Source organism: Trematomus bernacchii, unplaced genomic scaffold (assembly GCF_902827165.1).
Source record: "Trematomus bernacchii unplaced genomic scaffold, fTreBer1.1, whole genome shotgun sequence".
In the NCBI taxonomy this organism is placed as follows: domain Eukaryota; kingdom Metazoa; phylum Chordata; class Actinopteri; order Perciformes; family Nototheniidae; genus Trematomus; species Trematomus bernacchii.
Genome location: NW_022987662.1, coordinates 2,240,575 through 2,268,564, shown reverse-complemented (window position 1 = coordinate 2,268,564; position 27,990 = coordinate 2,240,575). Strand labels below are relative to the sequence as shown.

General features: G+C 41.7%; 3 protein-coding genes across 3 annotated transcripts; 1 reads left to right on the top strand and 2 right to left on the bottom strand.

Annotated features, from left to right (window-relative positions):
* Positions 1 to 276: 276 nt before the first annotated feature.
* On the top strand, positions 277 to 18,262 carry fmn1 (formin 1). Its single transcript, XM_034135520.1, has 17 exons — positions 277 to 2,407; positions 2,482 to 2,590; positions 4,417 to 4,478; positions 4,926 to 5,707; positions 6,001 to 6,139; positions 6,890 to 6,977; positions 8,414 to 8,475; positions 8,671 to 8,759; positions 8,910 to 9,039; positions 9,215 to 9,361; positions 9,786 to 9,845; positions 10,560 to 10,680; positions 13,460 to 13,552; positions 16,957 to 17,008; positions 17,174 to 17,323; positions 17,796 to 17,877; positions 18,097 to 18,262. The coding sequence occupies exons 1-17, from the start codon at positions 908 to 910 to the stop codon at positions 18,139 to 18,141; spliced, it is 3,711 nt and encodes a 1,236-aa protein (XP_033991411.1). The 5' UTR covers positions 277 to 907; the 3' UTR covers positions 18,142 to 18,262.
* Positions 18,263 to 18,482: 220 nt separating this feature from the next.
* On the bottom strand, positions 18,483 to 19,855 carry grem1a (gremlin 1a, DAN family BMP antagonist). The gene is made up of 2 exons (XM_034135522.1): positions 19,760 to 19,855; positions 18,483 to 19,607 (listed from the first exon to the last, which is right to left on the bottom strand). The coding sequence occupies exon 2, from the start codon at positions 19,597 to 19,599 to the stop codon at positions 19,075 to 19,077; it is 525 nt and encodes a 174-aa protein (XP_033991413.1). The 5' UTR covers positions 19,600 to 19,607; positions 19,760 to 19,855; the 3' UTR covers positions 18,483 to 19,074.
* Positions 19,856 to 19,991: 136 nt separating this feature from the next.
* On the bottom strand, positions 19,992 to 27,849 carry LOC117486907 (neuroendocrine protein 7B2). Its single transcript, XM_034135497.1, has 14 exons — positions 27,570 to 27,849; positions 27,383 to 27,479; positions 26,089 to 26,345; positions 25,128 to 25,279; positions 24,922 to 25,023; positions 24,699 to 24,845; positions 24,523 to 24,607; positions 24,036 to 24,161; positions 23,165 to 23,207; positions 22,524 to 22,749; positions 21,642 to 21,791; positions 21,364 to 21,476; positions 21,128 to 21,181; positions 19,992 to 20,641 (listed from the first exon to the last, which is right to left on the bottom strand). The coding sequence occupies exons 1-14, from the start codon at positions 27,743 to 27,745 to the stop codon at positions 20,513 to 20,515; spliced, it is 1,857 nt and encodes a 618-aa protein (XP_033991388.1). The 5' UTR covers positions 27,746 to 27,849; the 3' UTR covers positions 19,992 to 20,512.
* Between the last annotated feature and the right edge of the window lie 141 nt (positions 27,850 to 27,990).

The window sequence follows — 27,990 nt, the reverse complement described above, 5'->3', positions numbered from 1 at the left end:
AATCTGAATAACCTCTCTGATTTAGCACAGTGCATGTTGGTTGTGATGTGAGCTGATTAGCAGAGTAGGTGGGGTTGGTCCTGCTAAAACGTCCAGATTAGCCGAGTGTTGCCTAATTCCTGCAGGGGGGCTGAACGTTCCTGTGGATTTACAAACACTATCGTTTAACAAGTGATCCCGGCTGGCTGTATTTACCCTCCTGCAGCTCTGGGTGTGGCGTCCCTCCATCTGTTCTGGGTGGCCTCCTTCGCCCTGTAGCTCACGGATCTGTCAGGGTGTTGTCACAAACAGTGGCTGAAATCACCATCTGCTTCCAATTACACTCTGACAATCTGTAGGACGGTCGCCAAAGAACCTGCTCTGTGAGGAACTATAGTTTTTAGAGGAGCCAGAGGGGGAAAGGAGGCAGAACCTGGAAACTAAAACCAGGACGTGGAGCTGACTTTTAATTGTGGTTGAGCTGAGTCATGGAGCTGGGGGTTTGGAAACTTTTCCGTTACTCTGTGGATTCCTCCCCGTTCATTCTGGAGTGACTAACTTCCAGTTTGGAAATGTAGTTCTCCGGTAAGACATGAAGGAGATGTTGCAGCAGTGAAAGGATACATCTATTTCTTTTCAACAAACTGGAGCAGGTCGGATTTTCAGAAGTGGTGATGTGACTTTTCAACATTTCTTGCATCTGTATTAATACTAAATGAAAGTTGCATGATCCTGGATGTTTTTATACAAACTATTGCATGGCTAACAAATGCATGACCACTCAAATCAGCCTCTTAAACTGCATTGTTCTGAAGTAAGATGTTGCACCTAAGTCTCAGATATTAGCTGTTGACATTGTGGAAAAGGCTTTTCAACAACTACTCCCTTCACTCTGGATTAGGTTTTCTTTGTGAGCTATTTATGAGCAATGGAGGAGCAAACAGCCATCCTAAAATTCTTCAGGATCCTTACAGAGGAGGAGGATGAGGATTTCATTCAAGGAGACACTGAGCTGAGTTTAGATATAAAGAAAAATGGCTTTGAGGAAGCTGTGGAGAACAGTAGAGAGTCCTTATCGCATGTTAAACTGCTTTATGATGAGGAGAACATGACCTGTAATACAGTGAGACATATATATAGAGGAGAAGCAGGAAATGACTCAGACATGGCAGAGGAGGAGAGGTGTAATGTCAACCTAACAGAGCAGCAAAGTGAGGCTGCCAACTCTGAAAATGTCTCAGAGAAACAGACCTTTGCAACAAATCAAGACGAGAACAAGATGCCATATGACAAAGTTAACGGCTACAGCAACGAGGGCTGTCACATATCGGAGAACTCGCTGGATGAATGTGCCTTGAAGGAATCTGTGCAACCAAAATATCAACATTCTTCAACTGACTGCACGGATACAGGCTGGGATTCTCATTCCAAGCAGGATGCCACTGAAGAAGTTAATAAGAAAGAAAGAAAAGATTATGAAAATGTTCACATCCAGGATGATTGTGTCCCAAATGCTTCCAGTTCGGATGTCGGTTCTGACCCTGAGGAATCTGAGAAAAGTAGATCTAAAAATATAGTGATTACAGTGACTCGGACAAGACCTGGCGTTGAGGAAGAACCGATATTAACACCAACATTTGAGCATGCTGATGGCTCATCTCATATCCAAAATAAAGAGGAGAGGACCGGATCAGATGAGGACAGCGAAGAAGAAGAAGAAGAGAAAAGAGATGAATTTCCAGACTTTTCCTCCCCTCTTTACCCTCCAGCCCCAAAAGACCCTCTTTCCATAACATCTGCGACCAATAACCCTCCACCTGGATCCACCTTCACCAGAGCCACCTTTAAACCGAGCTCCCCCACCGACAAACAGATCCAGCTCCCGGCCCTCTTCAGCGGGCTGAGGGTCCTGAGGAAGGGGGTCGTCGGGCCCGAGCACGACACCGTGGCCCAGATCAAAACCTCATCGCCAGCAAAGAGAGACATTTTCCCTGATAAACAATCGGACGGTAAATCCCAGGGGAGCTTCCTGGACCAGATCTCACAGCTGCTGAACCGGGAAACGAGCGAAGATGAGACGGAGGTGACCGAGGAGATCGAGGAGACCGAGGAGAGGACGGAAAAGGAGGCTGAAGCAGATGAGAGTGAGATGGAAAAAAGTCAAGAGGACGAGAGGGAAGAAGTTGAAACAGAGGAGGAAGCAGAGGTTTCATCTGAGTCCACCAAGCCTCCTGCGTCCAGTGCAGAGGCGGCATTCGATGCCTTCAAAGCCTTTTTCACCCCAAGGCCTCTGAAGAGGGACCCGGCTGAGAAGATAGACCTGGACGCAGTGAGGAAGAAGATCAGAGCAGATACAGATGTGCTGAAGGCGATTTTTGAGAGATCCTCCAATAAGACGCAAGAGAAGAAAGACTCTCCTGATGGCAAAGTAGGAATTGTGTATGAATCAATTTGTTATAGATTATGTTATAAATCGAATGTCAAACTCTTTTTTCATTTTAGTCAGAAGCGTCCACCCCAGGAGATGGAGAGGAGAGAACGCCAGGTCGCCTTCAAGCTGTCTGGCCACCACTGAAGGAGGAAAAAGTTGGGCTGAAATACACAGAAGCAGGTACAAAACTATAAAATCCACACAGATTAATTATGTTAAACAATAATATGAATTTCATGCAGTGAATTTGACAGCAGTGGAGGGAGTCGCCGTGTTTACTCTGTGATATCAGGTGGTGGATGTAATATCAAGCTCGGCTGCTTTGGTAAACACAGCTCCACCCTGAGTGTGTCCACAGCAAACATCCACCACCTTCAGTTGTGAAGGAATTGACATGACTACTGTACACACTGTGGTGCCTTTAAGCAGCTTTGTGTACATTTAAAAAATATATTCCAGTACAACATTACCACTCTCAATACTAACATATATACTGGAATGAACTCCTCTATGGCCATTTGAACAAAAACTGGAGAAAAGTCAAACAAACTTGATGGCTGAGCTGCTGGATTGTAAGATTATACATGTATATCTAATAAGGTGGCCCATCAATATTAACACCAGAATGAAAGATGCAATAATGACATAGAAACACGTTTGATTGCATGAAACCATGTGGTGGCTGCAAATAAGGTGTCAAATGTTTAAAAAGGAAAAAAAAGGTCAAACATTTTTGGTGAAAGTGATCCTGCTTGTAAATGACACCAACTTGCACTTACTTCCATTATCAAAGGCTGCTTGTGCATGGACACAACTGCAGGCACACACCCAAATACATTTCCTGTATAGGAACTGTTCAAGTGAATACACTTTCTGAATGACAGGCACCCATTAGCAGATAAATGTTAGCTTGACCTCTTTGTATAGAGATCAGTCAGCTGTGTGCCAGTGTGTATGTTTGCCTTTCATTCAAAGCTCTACTGCCATCATCTGGTCAAGGTTTGTATTGTTAGTTTGTCCTCAAGCAGCCCTGTTTTCTTCCCCGACAACATCACCAACGTAAAGTAAAGCACTCTAGGGCCACACTGCTGTAATAATAAAGTAATGGGGCGAAGCCTGCGAGCTAGTTCAGGCAGTCAACTCGAGCACCAATGATACATTAAAGGTGGGGTAGGTAAGTTTGAGAAACCGGCTCGAGATACACTTTTTGTTATATTCCATGGAATGCTCTTAACATCCTGATAACAATGAATATCTTAAGTGCTTTGACAAAAAATCCATAAAAACATTTAATCTGTGGAAGCCGTAATACTGTAAAAAGCACGACCAATTATTTTAGCCGGCCCGGCTAAAATAACTGGATGGCCTACCTGCCTGTCAGCCTTCCATCTGTGCACAAACTTATCTCGTGCCCTCATTGGTCATGTGCGCGTTCGTGTGTTGGAGGAGGGGCTCTGTAAGGAAGTGGCAGATTTTCTCCGGTTGTGTATTTTCAAATTCTAGCGATCTCGAGCCGGTTTCTCAAACTTACCTACCCCACCTTTAACACGTGACGCACCTCGTCCCTCTTACAACCAACCAATCAAATTCTCCTAAACATGCCGCTCTATTTAAGCTGCCAGGTCTCCCTACCTCTGCCTCGCTCATGCTGCTGCTGCCACTACTGTGTTCACTTGCTATTGCTGCGTTCATGTTCCTGTTGCTGTGTTTCATGTTGCTGCTACTTGCCTGCCCCCCCACCACCCCAGCTCCACCCCACCACCACCCCAGCTTCCACCCCAGCTTCCACCCCAGCTTCCACTTGTAGGCTCGGGGGGATAGTTATCTAATCATCACTCAATGTGCTTTGTAAATCTGTGGAGTGATGAGGCCCGAGCCTAGACGCCAAAGTCAAACTATATGCTGCTTCTAATAAACATATTAAGAAACACGTGAGTTGTCTGACTGAAATGTGTTTGTTGTAAGAAGTTTTAAAAATAATGTTCTTCTGCTGTGTTTCCTGTCAGAGCACCAGGCCGCTCTCTTGCAGCTGAAGAGAGAATGCAAAGAGGAGCTGGAGACGTTACAGGTCAGTGAGAATGATCGAGTCAGGATAAGGAAGAAAAGCGCTTTAGTGCTTTTATGCTTTAGCTTATGGGTCCATCATCGCAAAAATATTGAGAAAATCCATTGAAAAATAGCTGGAAAAGACTAGAAAACGTAAAAAAAAATGTGAAACTCCAAATATAATGAAACAAAAATGTCCAATCATTTGGAAAAAAGAAAATAATATTTACTTAAATTTAAAAGTCAGATGCAGTCGACTGGCAGCTTTAGACTATTCTCAGGAATTGTCAATGTCTCTTGTACGCCATGTAAAGGTTTCGGGTACCTACTGTACTTACTGTATATTGTGGATGTCTTTGCTTTATTGTAACTAAAAGAACAATTCAAAATAAAGTATTAAAAAAACTATTATAATTGAAATGTCACTGGAGAAAAACACCTTTTGTGTCTTAACTGATATTATTTTCAGGAGGACTTTGGTCAGCAGCTCTCCAGACTGCGGGTGGAGAACGAGGACAATGTGTCCCGTCTGGAGTTCAGTGTCTCCGAGCTGCAGGTCCTCCTCTCCCAGGCCGGGACCCGCCGTCACGGGGAACTCAAAGACGTTGCTGTGTCAACGGAAGACGACTTCTTACACAAGTCTTTCCGCACAGTGTGCATCCAGACCGACAGGGAGACATTTCTTAAGACCCCTGACGATGGAGAGGGAGCAACGAGAGCGAGCACCAGCCCCCAGCAGCAGAGGGTGACCCCCAGAAAACTGGACCTGACGTCTATCAGCCTCAGCCTGGCCGGACACAGGGACGATTCTTCCTCTTCATCACATGACCCTCCATCACTTCCTCAAATGCAGCCTCCATCAGTACAACCACTAGCTCCTTCTCAGACAACCAAAACACAAATCCTGCCTCCTCCTCCTCCTCCACCTCCTCCACCTCCACCATGTTTTTCTTCACCCCTTAACCTCATGCAGACGTCACATAGCGCTCCACCACCTCCTCCACCTCCTCCCTCCACTCCAGGCTTTGCTCCCCCACCTCCTCCACCTCCACCTCCTCCCTCCACTCCAGGCTTTGCTCCCCCACCTCCTCCACCTCCACCTCCTCCCTCCATGCCAGGCTTCGCTCCCCCACCTCCTCCTCCTCCAGCTGGGGGTTTTATTGTTGAACAACCTCCAAGGAAGCAGACAGTGGAGCCGTCCCGACCCATGAAGCCTCTCTACTGGACCAGAATCCATATCCAGCACAACAAGTAGGGTCAAACACTGCTGTAAAAATAAACGTATTCTTACTTTTCATTTAAATATATTTTTAAATACATAAGGGTTTTTAAAAATCACTTATTGTATGAATTCAAATTCAAAATGTGTATAATAGTAATCGGGGTTTAATTGAGTAAAGAACTTAGGGCTGGGGGCTCTGAGAAAAATTCTTATTTTGTAAATGAAATGATTATCTTATATTACTGCCCCACTCTAAACACCTGACAAAAGTAAATAGATTGAAAACATGCTGATGAAATATAATATTTCTCTCTCCCTATAGGAACACACTGTGGAACATTTTAGAGGAACCAAATATAATAAATGCCGGCCAGTTTGAGGATCTTTTCGCCAAAACCATCACACACACCAAGAAGAAGCCGCTGTCCGAGGCTTATGAGAAGAAAGCCAAAGCCAGGAAGGTAAAATGCAAAATCATGCATGGCAAACTGCAGAATATGGGATATTTGCAATATGTTGCTTCTCCACTAGAGGGGGTTAATGCCATTGAGACTACATATAGGGAATATAAAAGAACATTAAATCCAGATTGAGACACAACTATGAGATTTTTGAACACACTAAATAATCCCCCTTGTATCCTCAAATCAAGTGTTTTTAAATCGTGATTATTCAATATCTTTCCCCTCATCACACCCCTCATATTTTGCCACTGTTATGTAACTTTGATCATTTCCCCCCCAAATTTGATTGAGTTGCAGTTCCTCATTTTATTTTGTCTGCTATAGTTACAGGCAGAAAGGACCCTAATGCTACAGAACTATTTGTATTGACACAAAGGCAATCCAAAGTATAACAAATAAGAACACATTTAACAGACAATGAGAAGAAAACATACATTTACATGATTATCATTAAACAAAAAGGGAAAAGAAGACCCCATCTGTTCAAACAAGAGGTTAATAATAAGGTCAAGGCAAAACGTGACCTTTGTTTGTTTTGCTGCACCTTTAAACAAAAACTCTACACTAATGACTCCCTAATGGCTTCTAGTGTTAAGGTAGTCATGGTAACTGTGTGTGTGTGTGTGTGTGTGTGTGTGTGTGTGTGTGTGTGTGTGTGTGTGTGTGTGTGTGTGTGTGTGTGTGTGTGTGTGTGTGTGTGTGTGTGGTGTGTGTGTGTGTGTGTGTGTGTGTGTGTGTGTGTGTCAGATCATTAAGCTGTTGGAAGGGAAGCGCTCTCAGGCCGTGGGCATCCTCATATCGAGCCTCCACCTGGAGATGAAAGACATCCAACAAGGTGAGTAATCGAGGCGTGTCATTGGTTCAGTCGTGTTGCTAGGATGCGGCTTAGTTCAAAGTGCATCAGGAAATAAACCTTACTTCCAATATAGTCATATAATGAAGAAGCTCAGATTTCTTAAGCACATTTTGTCTTTGAATAGCTCAGATTCACATTCATTTGACATTATAACATTTCAACTTATACTAGAATATATTTTTCTAAGACCCATGGGAATAAAAAGTGTATGTGTGGCAAAATCAAAAGATCTCTTACATTAATTATACCGATTCCCATAGGTATTTAACACAGCTTTTACAAATCGGTGGGACCTGATTTGATGGTAAATTGTGGTTAGTATGATTTGTGAAAAATATCAAAGTACATCTACTAAAGTACAGTACATTATGACAATTCTGAGGTACTTTACTTGAGTATTTTCATTTTACTTTATGCTATTTGTACTTTAACTCCACTAGGGAAGGGAAATATTGTACTCTTTACTACTTTCTCGGCTTTTAAACATAATTTGGACTATAAAAGTGTGTGAAATCAAGCACACATCATCATGTTATGACATCAAATTCAGCGATCATTAAACTAGCTATATTTCCAAGCCAGTTTTGGGAATTGCAGCCTTCATCTGTAATCATTCAGGTAACCGCTGTTACACCAATGTTTAACTTTAACCCATCATCACACTGAAGTTAGCCTGGGCTTCACTCTGAATATGAGCTGTTGGTGAATTTAAAGGGGACCTATCATGCAAAATGCACTTTTGTACGTCTTTTATACATGAATATGTGTCCCCGGTGTGTCAGGGAACTCACCAAGTGTCAGAAAACACAACCCTCTCTCTTTTCCTCCATACCCAAATCTCTAAAAACGGGGCTGCAACGGAGCTGATACAGATTTGAAATTGTTCTGACGTTAGAAACAGGGAGCTCCGCCTATATGGGCAACTCTCCACCTATCAGGGGAATGGGGGGTTGGGCCACGGCCATTGCCGCTCGAAAGCGCTGGAGACGCTGTAGTACATATGCCAGTCCTGTAAGTGGCGCTGTAGTCTGCCACAAAAGCAGCGAAGAAGACTTCTCACAGAATCAGCCCTTGCAAAAACAGGGCTGGAAAAGAGCAAATAGAGCGAAATGACGCATGGCTAAAATGCATGATCTGTTTGGTATTTTGAAAAAAAAACTTCACAGACATGTTTTATATAGGTATGGCCCTACAATATATTATTAAAATATAGCATGATAGGTCCACTTTAAAGTATGACCAAAGACTGAAAAACATTTACCACAATCAGCAGTGCTAATCCCAAACTCCTCAACATGTAGCAGAGAGCAGAGAGAGATGTGTTCATGTTCATGTCCTCTGGAGATCTGCTGCTCTGTTTGGACTTTCACTTTTACATTTGATGTCTGTGCCTTGATTTAACATTCCCGTTCTAGCGGTGCTGGCAGTTGATCACTCTGTGGTGGACTTGGAGACCATTGAAGCCCTTTATGAAAATGTAGGTATTGCTTTCAATGTATTTATATTAATGTACAGTATGTATATTGTGACTACGCTAAAACTGGTGACATGTTCTCGCTTCACATGTTGTTTATTTAACACAATGAACATACATGTCAAAGTAATACAACATTTTGTTTTTATAGCACATTACTACTGTATACTGTGGTATATTTTAATGTCAATATATCAGAGAGCGCAGCCAGAAGAGCTGGAGAGGATCAGGAAGCATTACGAGACGTCCGAGGAAGAGGAAGTGAAACTGCTGGACAAACCTGAACAGTAAGTATCTCCCCTGCTGTGTTTTGTGTGTGTGTGTGTGTGTGTGTGTGTGTGTGTGTGTGTGTGTGTGTGTGTGTGTGTGTGTGTGTGTGTGTGCGTGTGCGTGTGTGCGTGTGTGTGTGTTCATGTGTTGATGTTGTTGTGCTGCAGGTTCCTGTATGAGCTGTCTCAGATCCCAGACTTTGCAGGCAGAGCTCACTGCATCATCTTCCAGGCGGCCTTCATCGATGGGACCACATCCATCCAGAGCAAGCTCAACACAGTTTCATCCGTCTGTAAGGTGGGACATAAAGCACCTGCGGCACATACCCATTCTTCTCATAGTATATTAACATACTGTACCAGAAATATTGCTCTTTTTCCAGTATGTATCTATGCTTTGAGACGTGTAATACAGAGGGTTTGAGGTACCAGCAGTCTGTAATTGATCTTGTGTGTGTGTGTTTTGTTTGAAGGCTCTGCTGGAGAGTGAAGGTGTGATGGATGTGATGGGACTGGTTTTGGCTCTGGGGAATCACATGAACGGAGGAAACCGGACCCGAGGTCAGGCGGATGGCTTCGGACTCGAGATTCTTCCCAAACTGAAGGATGTCAAGAGCAGAGTAAGACCTGGAGGAGGACTGGAGTGGCTCTTTTGGAGGCCAGTTTTTTTGTTTTATTGGGATGGAGTACAAGTGCGGAGTACAAGTGCGGAGTACAAGTGCGGTGGACAATGTAATGTGTAGAATTTATTGCTCATTGGCAAAAGCAGAAAAGTGTTTTTAGTGCAAGTGAAAAGAGATCATCCAACACTTATATCAAGTCATAGAGAGTGGATTTGTTTTCTTACTTTTACACATTAACTCTATGTGAGTGACTCCTTGCATGTAGTTGAATATCATGCAATACATTTTCTTTTCAAATGAAACACCTTAATATTCATGGTTTTAATAAAGGCACTTTAATATGGCTGCCAGCTTGCACACTCAGATTTCATCTTGTACTGTATTGTCGTAGTTTTGATGCATCTTTTGCTTTTCTTCTCAGGACAATCGTATCAGCCTGGTGGACTATGTGGTGTCCTACTACCTGCACAATGTGGATGAGGTATGAGTTGATTTGCTATTTAAATATTGTTATTCCTTTTTAGGCTATACTCTACAATGAAGCTGTCTATCTATGTTGCTTTCTCCAGAGTATAATATCCGAAGACGGTTGAGTGTGCTTTTAAAACCAATAGATGCAACACAATATTTTCTTTTTGGAATCATCATCCAGTAGATTTGAGGTCCTATTCAACCAGTTATCGACGGACAATTGAACACATTTTCTACGTTAACTTAAAGGTAGGGTAGGTAAGAATGGAGAAGCCAGCTCGAGTGCGCTAGAATTTGAAAGTACGCAGCCGAAAAAAATCTGCCCCTTCCTTCAGACTTCCTCACAGAGCCCCTCCTCCAACACACACGAACGCGCACATGACCAATGAGGGCACGAGATAAGTGTGTGCACAGATGGAAGGCTGACAGGCAGGTAGGCCATCCAGTTATTTTAGCCGGGCCGGCTCAGATGATTGGTCGTGCTTTTTACAGCGCCACGGCTTCCACAGATGACATTTTTTAATGTATTTATTGTCAAAGCATTTAATATATTCATTGCTATCGGGATGTTAAGAGCACTCCATGGAATATAACAAAAAGTGTTTCTGAAGTGAATTACCTACCCCACCTTTAATATCTGTTTGCTTTCTTTCTTTGTCCATTTTGACTCTGATCTGATGAATTAGTGTCAGAACTACATGTGTTTTTGATTGTATCCCACCAGAACGCCGGCACAGACAAGAGTGTATTCCCACTTCCTGAACCTCAGGACGTCTTCCTGGCTGCACAGGTCAAGTTTGACGACCTGAACAGAGACCTGAGACAGCTCGGACGAGATCTGACAAGTATGTGAAGACACAACTGCAACCTCCTATCTATTCCATCTTCTTCTGGAGAAATAAATATCAAAACTCCTCTCGGTTCATAATATTATTACATGATAATCCGCAAACCATGAGCTCCTCTTTGAGCTTCAGCGTCCGTGTGACTGGGTGACCGGAATAGTCTCGCCTTGTGGTCATTTTGTTGTGTTTTTGTGTTAAAACCTCAGCCAGCCTGTGTAATTCTATCACTCTGATTTTGAGAGTTTCCCACAGACCAAACCTCGGCCCAGTCTGGCATCGTTTTTCCTCAGACACCCCCCCCCCCCTCACACACACACACACACACACACACACACACACACACACACACACACACACACACACACGCACACGCACACGCACAACTCACCACCCTGGTTTCCCATCACCGGCCCCAGCCATTGAGTAACTGTTTATACTTAGGACTGCTTCTTTTATCGATCTTGAGTTTGCTAAAGCTCCAGAACAAAAGATTTCCTCTCGTCTTTCTAACTCTCCTCGCTGTTTCTTTCTCTCTCTAAGTGTGCCCATATGACGCCACTCAGCAATGCCAGCCAGTTAAAGTCACGTCCAGGACAATGCTTACTCTTACATGTGTACGATTGTGAGTGGGTGCATTGTTGTGTCCTTATGTATACATGTGTTTTTGCCTGCACTTCGCTGTGCGTGTATTCAGAGTCTTTCTGCTGATACACTGGCGCCTTTCAGATCCAGCTTCTAATCCTCCTGCCCATCAGATCTCACATCGGAGGGCCTTTGTGCTACTGTCGCCAGTGCAGGGAGACCATAGCTTCCTACTTGTGTAATCTCCAGACCTCCAGTATCTCTGCAGAGATGCACGGATCCTTAACCTGCCCGACTGTATCACTGGGCTCCAGTGTGGCCCCCCCAGATGTGAGCGCAGACAGCTTTCTTTACCTCTCAACACAGCTTTGTCTTTATCGCCCGTCTACCCAAACCACCGTGCGATCTCGATGGCCTGACGCAGCTTCCTTTTGTTCTGCCCGTTTGAACCGCCCTCATGTTTGGTTTCTGTCGTTCTTCACTCTCCCTGTGTTTTCGGTTTGCTTGGTATGAAATGTTTGCCAACAAAGTCACAGGGAGATTAGCTTCTCTTAAGTCATCCATGTTGACTGTTGACGGAAAGGAGATCCAAAGACATAAAAAGACCTTCTTCTAATAGCAAATTAACAAGGTAAATGTCAATCCACGGTTCTCCAGGAGAGCCACTATGTAGTTATCATTTTTGTTTTTTGGTCTAATGTCTATAGAACTATTAGATGGATTGCCATAAAATGCGTTATCTTCATATTACCTTCAGGAAGATGTGTCATAAGTTTGGTAGCATCAGGTCAGAAATGTGTCCAACCCGTTAAACTCATCCTCAGTTCTAGGCAAGGCAAGGCAAGTTTATTTATATAGCACTTTTCTGTACGCGACAATTCAAAGTGCTTCTACCTTGTTTCTAGCTTTAATAGCAAGTTAGCATGTAAGCTAACCTTAGATGGTTAACATTATACCTACTACACATCAAAACATGGAGCATTTAGGGTACTGCCATGCCTAATTTACATGTAGACTATTGTTTTGTATTTTGGGTGAGCTAAGCCTTTTAAACACTAGCTAGCTTCATTTCCATTATCATTTTAATGTGTTGCTCTTACAATATTGTTTGAGTTTATTTCCAGTATCATACATGGACTATGGAAGTACAGTAAGGATCTTTCTTTATTTGCGAAGCAGTGAAACCATTTTCTCTTCCATTCATTGGCCAAGTGAAATATTGGTTGTGAAGGACGGTGTTTGCTTCCATAGTCTGTCTGTACTTCAGCCTGAGTTTGGTTTCCTTCACATGATTTTGCTGCGATTGATGAGGTTACTCGTGTAAACCACCAAAACCTACAAATCTTCTCACTATGAAAGCAAGTCACTTCTTCAGTCTCACATCTGAACGCCCCACACTCCTCATGAGCCCGCTCTGTTTATGTGAGGGTCTATAATCCTCTTCGGTCTGACATAAGCAAACTTCTGCTGAACACAAAGGGCCGTCAAAAGATAGAAAGGAGAGGGAGAGATACCCGCCTCCACAGTTTACACAAATCCTGAATGAAAACAGTATTCTTTTGTAATCTTATCTGCGAGATGTTGATCGAGCGTGAGGGTGGTGGGGGGGTGCAGGGTCTCGGCTCCCTCTGCAGCCTCTATTATGACTGGCTCTGCAGACTGGCTCCTCTGATCCACTGATTGGAGCAACATGGAGAGAGGGAAGGAGGCAGAGAGGGAAGCAGTCGCCATCTCTGGGTGAATCTCAGCGAGTGATATCTAAAGAGGAAGCTGTGCTGATGACCTCCTGCTCGGCACAGGTGGAGCTAGTTTAACCCACTTCTCCCCTTTATGGAAGCTCGTCTCTGCGAGTAAAAACAAAAAAAAAGGTTGTAAATTGAGACTTAGCATTCTTAAAAAAAAAAATCTTAGTACCTCAAAATAACAAAGAACATCTCAAAGTAATGACTTAATGTCCCAATATAATGAAAACTCAAAAATAATAATGAATATGTATCACAAAAAAATTAAAACGTTCTCAAAACATTTACTAAGTTCTGCAAATAATGACCAAGTATCCCTAGATGATATAAAAGTCATCGTGTTGTCTCTTTCCTCCGCAGCTACACATTGTCTCTTCTTAAACACCATTCATTAAATCTAGAAATAAATGTTGAGTGTATTTTCCAATCCTTTCTTGTTTCTGTTTTGTCACCAGGATGTGAGAAAGATGTAAGGAACGTTTGCTCTGATTCTCCTGAAGAAAACCTGCAGCCGTTTAAAGACAAGATGGAGGCTTTTGTTCTCAGGGGTGAGTTCTCACACACAGGACTAAAGGCCGAATTGAATGTTACTGGGTTCAACAACGTGGTACATTGGAGTGCTTGCTAAAGGAAAACATGTAACCCTTATGTTGTGTTCGGGTCTCCCGTGACCCGTTTCAAGTTAAAATGATGTAATAACTACGCTCTAGTTTTTTTTATCGGAACAAGGCTTCATGATATCCTCCACAACAGCTATATAAACTCTACAAAACTGATTTTGACCATTTTTGCCAAGTCTGAAGTCTCTTAAAAGAAAGTGTATAATTTGGTGTTGGGGTCTGGGGAGACCCAGCAGAATTGTTTTGGGTGACTCGAGGTCAAATTTGGCCCAATCAAGATTAATCTTTGACTTTAGACACCCCTCCCCCACCCCCTTCATTAACTGTAACAATAATTGTTCGCAACATGCACCTGGTCTCCCCTCCCTCTGCCCCCCTCCCCCCACGGGAACTCCACCTTTCTCAAAGAATATGTACACTAACACTTGAACCTGAACACACACATGCACGTGTGCAATATGTGGTGTGATGTGTTTTGGGCCATAACATTAAATTACAACAGGATTGTACGGTTATGAATGCATTATAAGTTAGTTATGATGTAGTTAAAACAATATTGGATGATAGTATTTTTTTGTGTGTGTTTTGGACTGAGATAAATCATGGGTCAAAATTGACCCGCTAACACCATGAACGGTAACAGCTTTTGAACACAACACACGGGTTAAGGGCTCAAAGGGAATATTTTGAAGTACTGAAAATATTTAAAGGGGTCCAATTATGCTCATTTTCAGGTTCAAATTTGAATTTGTGCCTCTACTGTGAAATGTTTAAATTGTGTAATTATCAAAAAGGTCTTTATTTGTTGTCTTGTACTGCAGCAGCTCTTTTCACCCTCTGTCTGAAACCAGAGTCTGCTCTGATTGGTTAGCGGTCAACAGCTTAGAGATGTCCCGCCCCTTTGCTTATCACGTATCACATGTGTTGGAGAGCTATCTAAAAGTAGTGCGAGTGTTACATAGTGATGTCACTGTGTCCAATGTATGCATTTCATTTGAGTGTGTGGAAGAGAGAACTTTGGGATTTTAGCCTTTGCAGACCATTTACATGCACCTATATTACAACCTACATGAGAGGGAAAACATCAATAAGCATAATAGGGCCTTTTTAACTCCTGAGTTCCGATTACTTAATTTAATATGAGAATGATCATATAATAAGGAATCTGTCCACTCTACCATTTCTTTCTCCCTAATATGCTTCATCTAAACTAGTTTATTGTCTTTAGCAGTCAGATAAGTCTTGTTACCGTCTGTGTTCGTAAAGGACAGATAGGGAGGATTCAGAGTACAGGCTAGACACGCAGATAGGGATCAGGCAGATTTGGCAATGACTGAGAGACGGCTGAGACACACCGGCTCTGGGACATATTCATCATGTTAGGGTTTTTATTTTGACCCAGTGTCAGGAAGAATCACACTCAGTTCCCCTCACAAGAATTTCAAATGGCACGGATGGATTTTAGTTTCTTGTTTTGAATATAATCACTTTTTCTGCCTGTGATGAAAAGTGACACCCCAAAGCTTCAAAGTAAAGAGTTTCAACCAGAAAACTCTAGACTTTTGTTGGATCTTTTGTCACATGTGTTTCATTTGATATACAGGGCATCGAGGAAGTATTCAGACCTTAAAGGTCCCATGTTATGCTTTTCCGGTTATTACCCGTCCCCTTGTGTGTTATGAAGGTTTTTATGCATGTAAACGGTCTGCAGAGTCACAAACCCTCAAAGTACACCCTGTAGCGAGTAAAAATCTAACACAGAAAATACCTGTCTATGCTGCCCCAGAACGCCTCGTTGGAGACTGTGACGCGCTGGGGGGGGGGGTGCTAGTGGAGCCTCGCTGCGGCGATACTGTGGCGCGCTTACACTGTAGGTGCGCCGCGTTTGGGCGTGCGGGTGCTAGTGGAACATCGCAGATGGGGGTTCTACAGCACCCCCCCCCCCCCCCCCCCCCCCCTCCCCGCGTCCATTCGCGATGTCTCACTGTCTCACAGACCCCACGCAGCAAGCAGGAAATGAACCCAGCTCACACTGTCCGCTCCTCGCAGCAGCGAGCCGCGCAACGTCCCACTAACGCGGCACCCAGACCCCACGCAGCATTCTCATCTGTTTGTCCTTACTGGTGTCATTTTCTGGTTGCTAATGCCATTGTAACACATAATCACTGATGTTCCGCTGTAACCGTGGTGGACTCATCAGAATAGAGTGGGCGAGCTGACCAATCAGAGCACAGTGGGCTCATAGGGAGGGGGTGGCAGGAGCACCAACAGGCCGTGTAGGACAGAGAGTGAATACACATACTAGAGATGCTGTATGAGAAACCAATGTGAGTTTGGAAAATTGCACAATGTAAATCTATTCTAGTATACCTCAACAATGGAATTATGATCAGTAGAAATGGCCATGACATGGGCCCTTTAACTATTCCCCCTTTTTGTAAGGTTGCAGGCTAATGCTTAAACACCTTAAAATGCACTGTTCCCCCTTCATCTAAACTCAGTATCCCATAATGACAAAGCAGGATTTTAGATTTATTTCTGTGATCTGCGCCTCGACACACTAGCTGTTTCTTCAACCACATGTCCTAGACTTTGATCTGATTGGTCAGCTGTGAGACCTTTTTATAGACAGGTGTGTGCCTTTCCTAATTAGGTGCAATTAGTAGTTGAATCACCACAGGTGGATCCGAACAAGGTGGAGAAACATGTCACGGATGATTAAAAGGAATGAGAGGCACCTGTTTCATAGTAAAGGGTCAACTTTCAGTTTATCGTTTGAACACATTTGCAAAGATTTCTAGAATCTTTTTCCTGTTGTTATGATGAATTGTGGCCACATTTATGTGGGAAAATACATTTATGCATAAGGCTGCAACATAACAAGATGTGAAAAGGGGTTTTAAAACGTCCTGAACTCGCTGTAAAACAATAAAAGACCAAATAAACTGTTTGCATCTTTCTGTGAGAATTTCTGCCATTTTCAATCTTTATTTGTCATTTCAAACACATGAAGCACATATTTCTCAAACAAACATTTTGGAAGATTTTAACATCACAGCTTCACCAAACAATGAAAGCAAGTCATATATGACATTGTGTCTTTGTTGAAAATATATTTAAAAAATGTGTCTAAAATGGTAGCAGACTCAAATTAAGTAATCTAAACTAAATGGCTAATAGGTTCATTTAGAAAACCATCATTATAAGATATTCATATTGTCTTTTTACATGTATTTATATCCATATAAGCTCCATATGATTAGGGTGAGGGTTATGTTTCTGAGGCTGAGTCTGCTCATAACTAAACTGTTTCCTTTTCTCTTTCTTTGCAGCACGTAAAGAACACGCAGAGGCGTCTTATCAGTTGATGACTGTACAAAAAAGGTGTGAGAATTAAACCATATTTTGTGTGCACCATACAGGGCTTTGTTTGAATTTGATTAAAAAAATAATTGTCGACATGAGCAGCCACAAACATGTTTACAGTAGGGAAAAATGCAATCTATGAACGTGTGTGGAAATTATTTTAATTTCAGTTAACTTGTTCAGTTTTCAGGACTTGACTCTGTACTTTGGACTGAAGCCTAAGTCAGGAGAGAAGGAGGTGACGGCCGGGCATCTCTTCATGCTCTGGTTTGAGTTTTGTGCCGACTTCAAAGCCAGGTGGAAGAGGGAGAACAAGAACCTCTCAAATGAAAGGTATCAGAGATTTGCACGTGCATCTTCTGTTTGTAATAAGTAGGATTCTCTCTTTATTTCTTTCAGGTTTGTCTGTTTGTTTGCAGTATTACATAAATACTACCCGCCCAATTTCCATGAAACTTTGTTGAACGGTGTAGCATGGGCCAAAGTAAACCCATTCAATTGGAGGTGATCCCGAGGTTGTTACACAAATGATTTTACACTTTCATTGACATTGCGAGATAGGTCTGTCTGCGCTCTCTGAGCTCTGACTAGTATTGAAGATAACAGATTTGCAAACAGTGAAATGCTTTACCTCCACGTCATTGAGTAAATCTGCGTTCCTTTTTTGGTTTGATTGAACTAATTTGACTGAACTTATTAGTCATGTCAAATCTAGTCGATACTTTGAATTTATACTCTAAAGAATGTGATTTCTAAAACTAAGTCAAACCATTGAACCAATGAACTTGACACCTTGTTTTTGCAGATTAAAAGAGGCTCAGCTGTCAGTGAAGAGGATCACATCGGAGAAGAAGGTGGAGACCAGAAAGATCAATCCCAACAGTCTGGTAAGATTTGACACAGTCACAGTTTAGACTCTAAATTAATACATTTCCTAAACCACGCAATGCAGATAAATAAATACACATACTGTACATAAATAAACTCATGCTTTTACTCTCTGTCTCACTAGGAAATATAGGCACATTATTCAAAACACTTCTTTCTGCTTTGATGTCCAGATTGTGTTTTGTCAGAATTGATAACACACATTTTACTACCAACAGAAAGAGAGACTGCGTCAGAAAGAATCCAACATCTCCTCGATTTAAGAGAGAAGAAGCATAAAGCTGACTGATCCGGATCAATAAAACCATCTTGGGTTGGACTGGAAATGGACCATGATACCAAATGAACAGTTTATTCATTAAAACAAGATCAATGAATGGATTTTTTTTTTAATTCGTCACTTTTACCTAAAGAATCAGTTTTGTTAAATATTTGCCACCCTAAATGAACTTTGATTTGACAGATTTTAACGTGCAATATTTAGAGTGTAATATTATAAACCATAGCGCTATATTTATATTTGTGTATTGAACTTTCTAAGCCAATGATTTGCATCTCCAATCCTCATTTTTCTACGAATACAATCACTGATTAAAAAAATACATGATTTCATAGTGTTTTATTTATGAGCAACTTTACAAGACATGAAACACATATTATACACGGTTATAAAACAAAAGAAGTGGCATTTAGCAGTGCAGGTTGTACAAATAATAAATCATGATGAGCTTAACATCCCACACAGTGGAAACAATAAAACCATCCCAATCCTTGGAACAAATGTCTTTATAATCAGATGATCCATCAGCCTGCATGCTAATATCTGATCATCAGTGGCAATACTGCAAAATAATAACACATCTTCCAAATGTGATAACAAAGGAAAAGCTGTTGGTGTGAAAGCAATGACTGATGATAGATGAGATATTTGGACGATGTGAGGAATTATTGATTACAGCTTAAAGTATCATCTATTTTAGAGAGAAAAGGGAGAAATAAATTGAATCAACCACGTTTGTATATTCATCTCCTCTCCTTTACAATGACAACAAGGGCTCAGGTTACTTCTTCGCCTTGTTATTCCAACTTTTGTCCTTTAAGCCAAATACACTTTCCAGTTGTTGTTTTTTGCAATGATGCAGTCTCCCTCCAGTGGCATCGGGTATTTACAACCTTGATTTGCGACAGTTTCCCGTCTAATCCGTATCTATCGTGGTGCAGCGACACTGCTTTACACGCTGGATCCGTTTCTTCCTGGTGCTGGGTGTCTGGCCCGGGCAGTACAGGGTGTAGGTGACGGTGCTGAAGGTTTTGGGTTTGCAGGCAGAGCAGGACTGAAAGGCGTCTCCGTCCTGGTAGTTATGCCTCGGGATGTAGAAGGAGTTGCACTGTCCGTAGCAGAACCGGTTGATGATGGTGCGGCTCAGGCAGCCCTCCTCCTGGATCGTCTGCTTCAGCGGCTGCGTCTTGCACCAGTCCAGCCGCAGGTACCGGCGCTCCGTGACGTGCAGAGCCTCCTGACTGGACTCCAGCACCTCGTCGGTGGCGGTGACAGGCCCCGGTCCGCGGGTAAGTAGTCCACTGATGGCGGGCTGTTGGCATCCATCCGATTCGTTTGGGTTGTATTTGTTTGGGTGGGGGAGTGCGCCTTGAAAAGTGGATGCTTCCGCGAGCAAAAGCACTAAAACCGCTGCAGAGATCATCATTGATGGTGTTGTCATCTTTGAAACTAAAAGAGAAAAACCGTGTCAGTCATTGGTAATCATTTTACGAAATTCGTGTGGATTTACGCACAGCTTTTACGCGCCCATTACGCAACAAAGAAAATGATAATTTAGAAGTTCAGTCAAACACTATCAGCCGTTACTAAAGTTGAGTTACCTGTTTATTAAAGCTCCTCAATAGAAAACGTTATCCAGTCAGTCACAGCGTGGGTTTCTTCTTCAGGTCTCTCCTCCTCTGTAGTGGCTTATGAATGACTCACTGAGGGCTTTTCTAAACTGTCTTGAGCTACAGAGCTTCATCTGAACACGCCCCCGTCCCCCCTTCTCAAACTCTGACCCTCACCTCATCTGTCTGGATTGGAATTGTAAAATAAAAAACACTTCCAAACTTTTTCAATGCAGATAAATCGTTTATTTGACTTTACAGAACAAAAACACAACACAAACATTTATCCGGCAAGATGAAGTTACACAACAGATTCAGTGCTGCCTGTAGAGACTTATATACTGCAGTATGGTGACAGAAGCAGATATACATCACCAGTAGAATAGCTACAGTATTTACCATGCTACAGTGATGTTTCAAATCATCCTTCACAAGACAAAGCAAAGCCGCTACTTTGCTTCCAAGATTAATGTGACTTATATTGAATCTTTGCTTCAGATGTGATTAACTGGAAATATCAAGACATACAAAAAACCTAACTTCAGAAACTTCAGAGTGAGTTAATTCATTTCTGTACAGTCATGAATAAGAATTACCATCTTATTCAACATTTCCCCAGATCTATATTCAACTCATTATAATACATTTCTAGGTATAATGTACACTGCCAGTCAAGATTTAAACACACAGTTAAAAACTTGTTTCTGGAAGTATAGTAAATATTACAGTGAGTGCTGCAGGAGTTTAGGTGGTGGTTCTGCTGGCAGCAGGGACGGTCGGTGCCGCTTCCTCCTCTTCCTCAGAGAAGTGAGGAACAGACTTTTTGGCGACCACGTTGTCGAGCCTCTGTCCCATCAGGTACGGGTTCACGCTCTGCAGGGAGGCGGAGAAACATGTTACTATTTATACTGTAAACATGAACATAATGACCTAAAATCTGAGCAAATAAGAACATCTGAAAGTTAGGTTTTTAGCTTGTACCAGAAATTATTAATTCAAATGTAAAACAGTGAGGTTAAAAGGAATACTTCATCCCCAAAATGATTATTTGTAGATATAATAAATTACCCTGTGTAACCTTGAATTCCTAAAGAACACTTTGTATGTCTGGCATGTGTCCACAGAAAATTCAAAAAATTGAGGAAAGTTATTTACATATTTATAAAGAATTTACAGTTTTTGGATTTCGTTCATAAAAGCATGCTAAAAAAATGTAAGGTATTGTGGGGTGAGTGATTTAGTTATACAAATGTGTTCTTCCTTTCAGATACATCACTCTGCTCTGGGACAGATGTCAGCGCTGGTGATGTGGTTTCTCAGACACAATACTACAAAGGAAGAAGACAACAAACATGATACCCTTTTTCTTCTTTTGGGTCCACCCTTCAGTTTCTGGTACAAAAGCTCCTTGTTCTGAAAGGAAACACAGAAAAAACATCTTCAGACATTAAATCATGTTTGCCTTTCTTCTACAGCCAGAGTATTTGTTTCTAAATTACAGTCAACAAATCGCCTGAGCAGACAAACATTCAGGGATGAATCCATGCAAATCACAAACAAGTTTAGTGAAGTTTACAGTCCTGCTCTGTACTCACCCACTTGGCCAGCGCTGGGTAGTCGTGCTCGGGGTCAAACAGGTGCTGGTGTTTCTGAAACTCTCTGCTGAACTCGGCTGTGTCCGGAGCGTTTTCCAAACAGCCGTCTGATGCTGTCGGTGTCAAAGGATGCAGAAACGTATGTTAAAAAACAGCAGATCAATTCAATAAAGCACAGACGGAACCAGCCCTGTGGCGTCAATTAAACATCTGCCCTTATGTTCATACTGAGACATTAGTTTGTTTATACATTATGTAATTATAACAAGAGGTCCGACCTGTCTTCTCCAGAGGACAGGGGTTCGGAGGGTCTGGGTACCCGTGATCCTCGCTGAAGTCTTTGGGAACGTTGTCTCCAGTCAGCTCGGCCACAATGTTAGGGATGTTTCCAAAGGGGCCGAGGTGCTGCAGCCCCTCGTGAGCACCACCTTATGGAGGGACACAAGAATTACTAACGGCACAAACACAACAGCAGCTGGAAAAAGATTCATAAAACATGGAGGCAGTAACAGTTGTGTTAATGTCATGTGTTTTTCATGGCATAACAACATTAGTTCTTACATCTTAACATTTGTATTAGTCATTTCAGAACAGGAGGAAGCCCCATCATTGATGAATGATATTAGGCTACTTGCATTCAGCATGATGTATGAATTTGCAACTACTTCCATAATCAGTTAATGTTCATTGTCCATGTTTAACAACAAATGTGAAAACAAATGTGTGAACAAGCTGTACGTCGGATAAAAAAAAAAAAATACAATAAAATAAAGTTATTATATTTCTACATTGCTGTTTTGTTGTTTAAAAACAAATGCAGAATAGACACACATGATAAAGGAATTATCATTTATATTTCTATATATAATGAAAGCAAACCAGAGGGATTGGGTTGTTCTGATCCAGTGTTATTTTAATATTACTGTTTAGGTTGTTCAATCATAATGAGAGGGATTATAGGGCAAAGTGAATATATACTAACATTTAAAATACAGTATGGTTAAATACACAATTCATGCCTCATATTGCACTATCCATACTGTCCAAATGTCCCTTATAATAAAGTGTATTCTTTATTATTTTAGCCATTAATCTTCTTCCTGGTTTTCACCTGGTTCATCTCCTCTTTACAGATAAAGATCACACGGTGTGTCACTGACCCTGAATGCTCTGAGGACCCACGATGTTGGTGGCCTGGTGAGCCGGGTACTCCACCCTGGGCCGAGCGATGCCCAGCTGCTCCATGACGCCGTGCAGGAGGCGCTGGATGTCGGCCTCGGACACCTGGTCTGCCGTGCGGGGGCTCCGGGCTGAAGCTCTGCCCAGCTGCAGGACCAGGAGCAGGCCGAGCACTGAGAGCCGCACCGCCGAGATCATGTCCGTCATCTGCGGGGGAGAAACACATCAGACTACCGCACACAAGATGGACAGTAATGATGTGCAAACACAGCTGCATTTCCTGTTAGATACACATAACAGGCTAATTAAGAACAGATCCCCTAATGTGGAAAAACTGATTGCATGTTATGCCTTCATGTGATCTGTTGTATTCCATACAGACTGTAAAATGCTGTATATTATCTGGAAATGGAATTAAGACTTGGTGCGCCACTTACTCTGTAAACAGACCCATGTAAATATACATATAAATAGCCTATTTTTTCTGTCTATTTAGCAGAAAAAACACCATATTTTATAAGAAAAGCAGAATTGTATAACATGCATTGCATATAAATGTGATTTTATAGCTAGTAAACATAAGAAATGAACAAAACAGAAATGTTACAGTATTGCTTCTTACCGTGTGTGTTGATGGGGACCTGCGTACTGCGCGAGACCTGTGTCAAGCTGGCCAGAAAAAACATGTTTCTGGCTTTTCAGAATAAAAGCTCGCTTTCGTCACACGATGACAAAACTACTTAAAAACCTGTTTCTTCCCTTCGAGACCTATTCTAATTTAAGTTGATACATCATATTTGTGTTCAATTATTTCTAGTTGTTCTAAAAACATTTAATCTTCACGTGTCCGTCGCCTGTTTATTTCTCCCACTTTATTTTGAAGGGATACACTTTATTTCCACTGTCATCATAAGTGCCCATTATGCAACACGCAGGATGCAATCCTCCTCGCTTCACGGTTCAGATGCAGTCGTTGCTATGATACAACAAATCCTCGCTTCTCATTGGCTGTATGCATGTGGCAATTATTTGTGGATGACCTACAGAAACCCTGCACCGAGCAATCATGCTAACATAATCTTAAACTGTAATTATGTCAAAGACAAATCAGAGTAGAAATCTATGTATTTGTGTTTTTTTTAGTAAATGTGTTTGTTTATTTTACATCAATATATCGTTATTCCATTATTTAATTTATAGGTGTGTTGTTTAACGGGCCTTTTTAACCCGATATGCAGTTTAAACAAACTCCTGTATGCTTGGATTTCTGGCATTTTGAGTTTAAATCTTTGGTTTGCATCAAAGATATACTGATATTCATTCCCTAACCATAACCATTTAACAGTTAATATCATTATGTTAAACATAAAAAAGTGAAAAAGAAAATAAGTAAAAAAACTGGAACATTTATTCACTTGAAATGAAAGGTGAAGGTTCACCTACAAAAGTCCTGTGGTCAAATAAATATTAAAAACACATCAATTAATTAAAACTTTCTTAATATTGAAATGCGTTTTCTCCAAGGTGTGAGCTGCCGTTTCCCGACACCAGTGAGAGCAGGGGAGCTCTCTGAACCGTGTCCTCTGGCAAATCGTGAGAAATTGACAAAACGCAGGTCTCTGAAAACAAAAAAGGGCCACGAGACAAAAAAGAAATATCAGATGCATGTCCATTAGATGTGGGACTGGGTCATTTTTACCTTAAAGCCAGTAAAAAAAAAAACACCTATTTTAGTTGCACAGCTCAGGATATGTTGTTTTTTGCGATATCAGATTACATTTAAGCTTTGATACAACACTATATTATAAAAAAAAAAAAAAATCACAAAAAGATCCTTACTACATCACCCATCTGCTATCTCAACCCCAGGTTACATATTAAGTACGTAGAAACCATAAATCTCCTTTACCCCTGCCATAATAACTTCATTTGTATATGAACACTGTTTGAAATGAAGTGAATCATGCTTTAATAATTTACCTTTTTAGTATCTCTTGGGGGCATGCCTCTATGCCATAGAGGCTGTGACTGTCCGACAAAGCCGCGTCAGGCTTGAAACATTGGTCTGTAAACATTAAAAGCGTTACATACTGTAGAAAAATGTATAAAATGTAAATCTGCTGCAGTCTTTTGTTCATATTGTGCTTAAGGCATACAGCTCCTAAACAGCAGGATGTTGGGGAAGGTCTCCATGCCGATGCTTCTCCTGAGCGTGGGTTTCTCCCCGGACGTCGACTCTTTGCTCTGCTCAGAGACGGCCGGCTTGACCTTTGACGTCGCTGGAATCCAGGCTGCCGTCTTCTCTAAAGATTTGAGAACATAAATGAAAGAGGCGTTCATTTCAAGTCAAAGCTAACGGCACAATTTCTACTGCTTTACCTTTCAAACTTTGTGTCTTTCCGTGTCCTCTCCTAGCGTCCTTTAGAACAGGGAAGTTGATCAGAAACTCCATACTGTCCATTACTGCTTTGGGAATCACAGCTAAAAGCAAACAGTAAAGATCTTATAACATTGCACGTATATAGTCAATTCAAACAGCCTTAAATACAGTATATAGCTCAAGGTAGAATCATTTGGTTTGTTACCGAATAAGTGAGGACTTTCAATGAAGGTGTGTAGGACGAGAACTCTGAGTTTAAGCCGCCCTTCAGACATTTCGGCCTTGTTTGGAGGCGGTAAAAGACACGGAGCAAAGACTATGGCGAGGTTGGAGCAGGTCATCAAGTTTTCAGAGCATCTGACAATGAAGAGAAAACACAATTAAATCAATGAAATAGTGTGGAATCCTGCCACTTCCATCAAGTCACTTTAACTCATTGCTCTGAAAAGAACAAGATGGAAAGGAAATAAGGGAACTGTCCATAATTTTAGGCCACTTACACTTGCTATAAAGTCAGTGTAGATCAGGTCAAGTCACCCCTTGATAAATGAGGTCCCAACAATGACTAGAAATAAAAAATATATGTCTATTACAGCAAACAATTACATTTTTTAATGACTTTGGAGACGTTAAACTCTTCAGGCTTCTAAAAATCACTGATCCACAAAAGGAAATGTATGTTGTGTGGTTATCATAAAACCTTTCCACACTGAGGCCATATATAGGGATAACAAGGGGTTACAAGCAGACATAACCTAATTGTGTTGCATCACAAAATGAGGGTGTTATATGTTGTACAGATTGTATGACCCTCTAGGTAAAAAACGAGTCATAAAAACGTCAAATACCATTTTGATAACATGTGTTGAAGCTTTAAATCTTGCTTTTACTGATAAGAAGTTCAATCTCCTGCAGATATGCATCAGGTAAAAGAGACACTGCTATTCAGTTTGTGTTAAAAGGATCGTTCTGACAACATAAGACAGAGACGACTGCTCCTTAAAAACTTTAACATTAGTGTCATCTTTCGCAGATCATATAATAAACTCAAAATTGAGCTTCATACATTCCAGCGCACTAATATAAGCAGACTGTCAAACTTGTAGTTACTCTCAGCGCTCTTTGCCCAAGGATTTCATTCCCCCACATTATTAGGCTCTACAAACCTCTCTGAGACTTTGGAGAGGAAGTCGAACAGGTAATGCAGGCAGGAGGAGTTTCTGGCAGGCAGCAGACAGGACAGCAGCTGCAGGGCGGAGGTCCTGTCCTGCGGGCTGGATAACGCCTGGCCTTTGAGCAAGGCAGCGTGCAGCTCGGGGGGCAGCAGGGGCTCCGGCAGCTCCCTGCAGAACTGCTTGATCAGCGTGGAAACATCATAAGGGAGGGCAGTGGACAGACAACCCTCACCGCTATTCAACTTAGCCTGAAAACACACACAAAGGGGGTCAAATTAACAACACCTCAGTTTTATCCCACAGGCCATAAGAGCATGCTAAACACCTGAGCTCTGTAAAGTGCCCCGATAAACATTCCTGTTGTCATCTTGCAATATACTAATTTATATAAATAGTTATCACCGCAATAAACCGTATTAAATGTTGTCTTAATTTACATTGTTTAATTTCATATTCTGTTCTTGTACATATCATATACTATTGACATGTGTATAAAGACTTTTTGCACTGCTTTTTATTTTGTATTTATATATATATATATATATATATATATATATATATATATTGCATTGTTGGAGGAGCTCAGGTCAGAAGAATTTCATTGCCATTTCTACACTGTAGCTTTGTGCATATGACAATAACACCTTTGAATCTTGAAAAGAAGACACATCAGATCAGTGTTGGCTCAAACCAACAGATGGTGCTATTGCTTCAGGGGAACTTTTATTAGAAAAAGGTCAAAAGGTTATCAGAATCAGAATACCTTTATTCGTTCCACACAGGGGAAATGTACATTTGTTACAGCAGAAAAGAGCCAAAGACAGCTTAATATTAAAGGTAGGGTAGGTAAGTTTGAGAAACCGGCTCGAGATACACTTTTTGTTATATTCCATGGAATGCTCTTAACATCCCGATAGCAATGAATATCTTAAGTGCTTTGACAAAACATCCATAAAAAAATGTTCATCTGTGGAAGCCGTAGCGCTGTAAAAAGCACGACCAATCATTTTAGCCGGACCGGCTAAAATAACTGGATGGCCTACCTGCCGGTCAGCCTTCCATCTGTGCACAAACTTATCTCGTGCCCTCATTGGTCATGTGCGCGTTCGTGTGTGTTGGAGGAGGGGCTCTGTAAGGAAGTGGCAGATTTTCTCCGGTCGTGTATTTTCAAATTCTAGCGCACTCGAGCCGGTTTCTCAAACGTACCTACCCTACCTTTAACTAAGGAGCATGCATTGAAAAAAATATAACAAAAATGACACAATTATTATCTAAATGATCTTACCCTGAGAGTCTTAATGCGAGGAAGAGAGCCTGATTTTCTGAACAGGCCCACAGTCCCAGCACGCTCCAGCAGAAATGAACAAGCATCCACTAAAAAGCTGAGGAACAAAATGTTAAAAAATACAAAAGGATTAAACTAATCTGTTGTTCCAGTTGAATATCATATTTGTTCCAATCCTGCTACTCACCAGGGAACCAGTCCAAACTCAGGAATGTATTTCCTAGCTAAATTCTCCAGAGGAACTCCAAAGATCTTTGAACCACCTAATAACAGTGTCTTCTTTTTCTTCTCCAAGCTCTTCACAGTTATCCCATGGATAATTTGAAGGTGAAACCGAATCACATTACTGTCTGTGATCTTCATGGTTCAAATGCAACTCAACTCAAATATGTTCCAAAGTACACAGCAGTCTCTCACTGAAACACCTCAATCTCCGTCAGTCACTTGGTAAAGTCACTGGTGAAGGAAGGAAGGCCGGCTTTATTATCCTCATCAATATCACCTGCGCTTCAGGTGAACAGGAAGTGAAGGAGTGTTGTGTTCAGGGCAGGTGGGGAACATGGTACATTTGAGCGTTCAACGTGAATATAACTTCAGCTTTTGTTGTC

Excerpts from the sequence above, each read along its gene's own strand:
- fmn1 (XM_034135520.1), top strand. The coding sequence starts at position 908 with ATGGAGGAGCAAACAGCCATCCTAAAATTCTTCAGGATCCTTACAGAG. Across the intron at positions 4,479-4,925 it reads AGGAGCTGGAGACGTTACAG|GAGGACTTTGGTCAGCAGCT; the intron begins GTCAGTGAGAAT and ends TATTATTTTCAG. Across the intron at positions 17,878-18,096 it reads AGATCAATCCCAACAGTCTG|AAAGAGAGACTGCGTCAGAA; the intron begins GTAAGATTTGAC and ends TACTACCAACAG.
- LOC117486907 (XM_034135497.1), bottom strand. The coding sequence starts at position 27,745 with ATGAAGATCACAGACAGTAATGTGATTCGGTTTCACCTTCAAATTATC. Across the intron at positions 26,346-27,382 it reads CTCGCATTAAGACTCTCAGG|GCTAAGTTGAATAGCGGTGA; the intron begins GTAAGATCATTT and ends GTGTGTTTTCAG. Across the intron at positions 21,182-21,363 it reads ACCCAGCGCTGGCCAAGTGG|AACAAGGAGCTTTTGTACCA; the intron begins GTGAGTACAGAG and ends GTTTCCTTTCAG.
- grem1a (XM_034135522.1), bottom strand. The coding sequence starts at position 19,599 with ATGACAACACCATCAATGATGATCTCTGCAGCGGTTTTAGTGCTTTTG.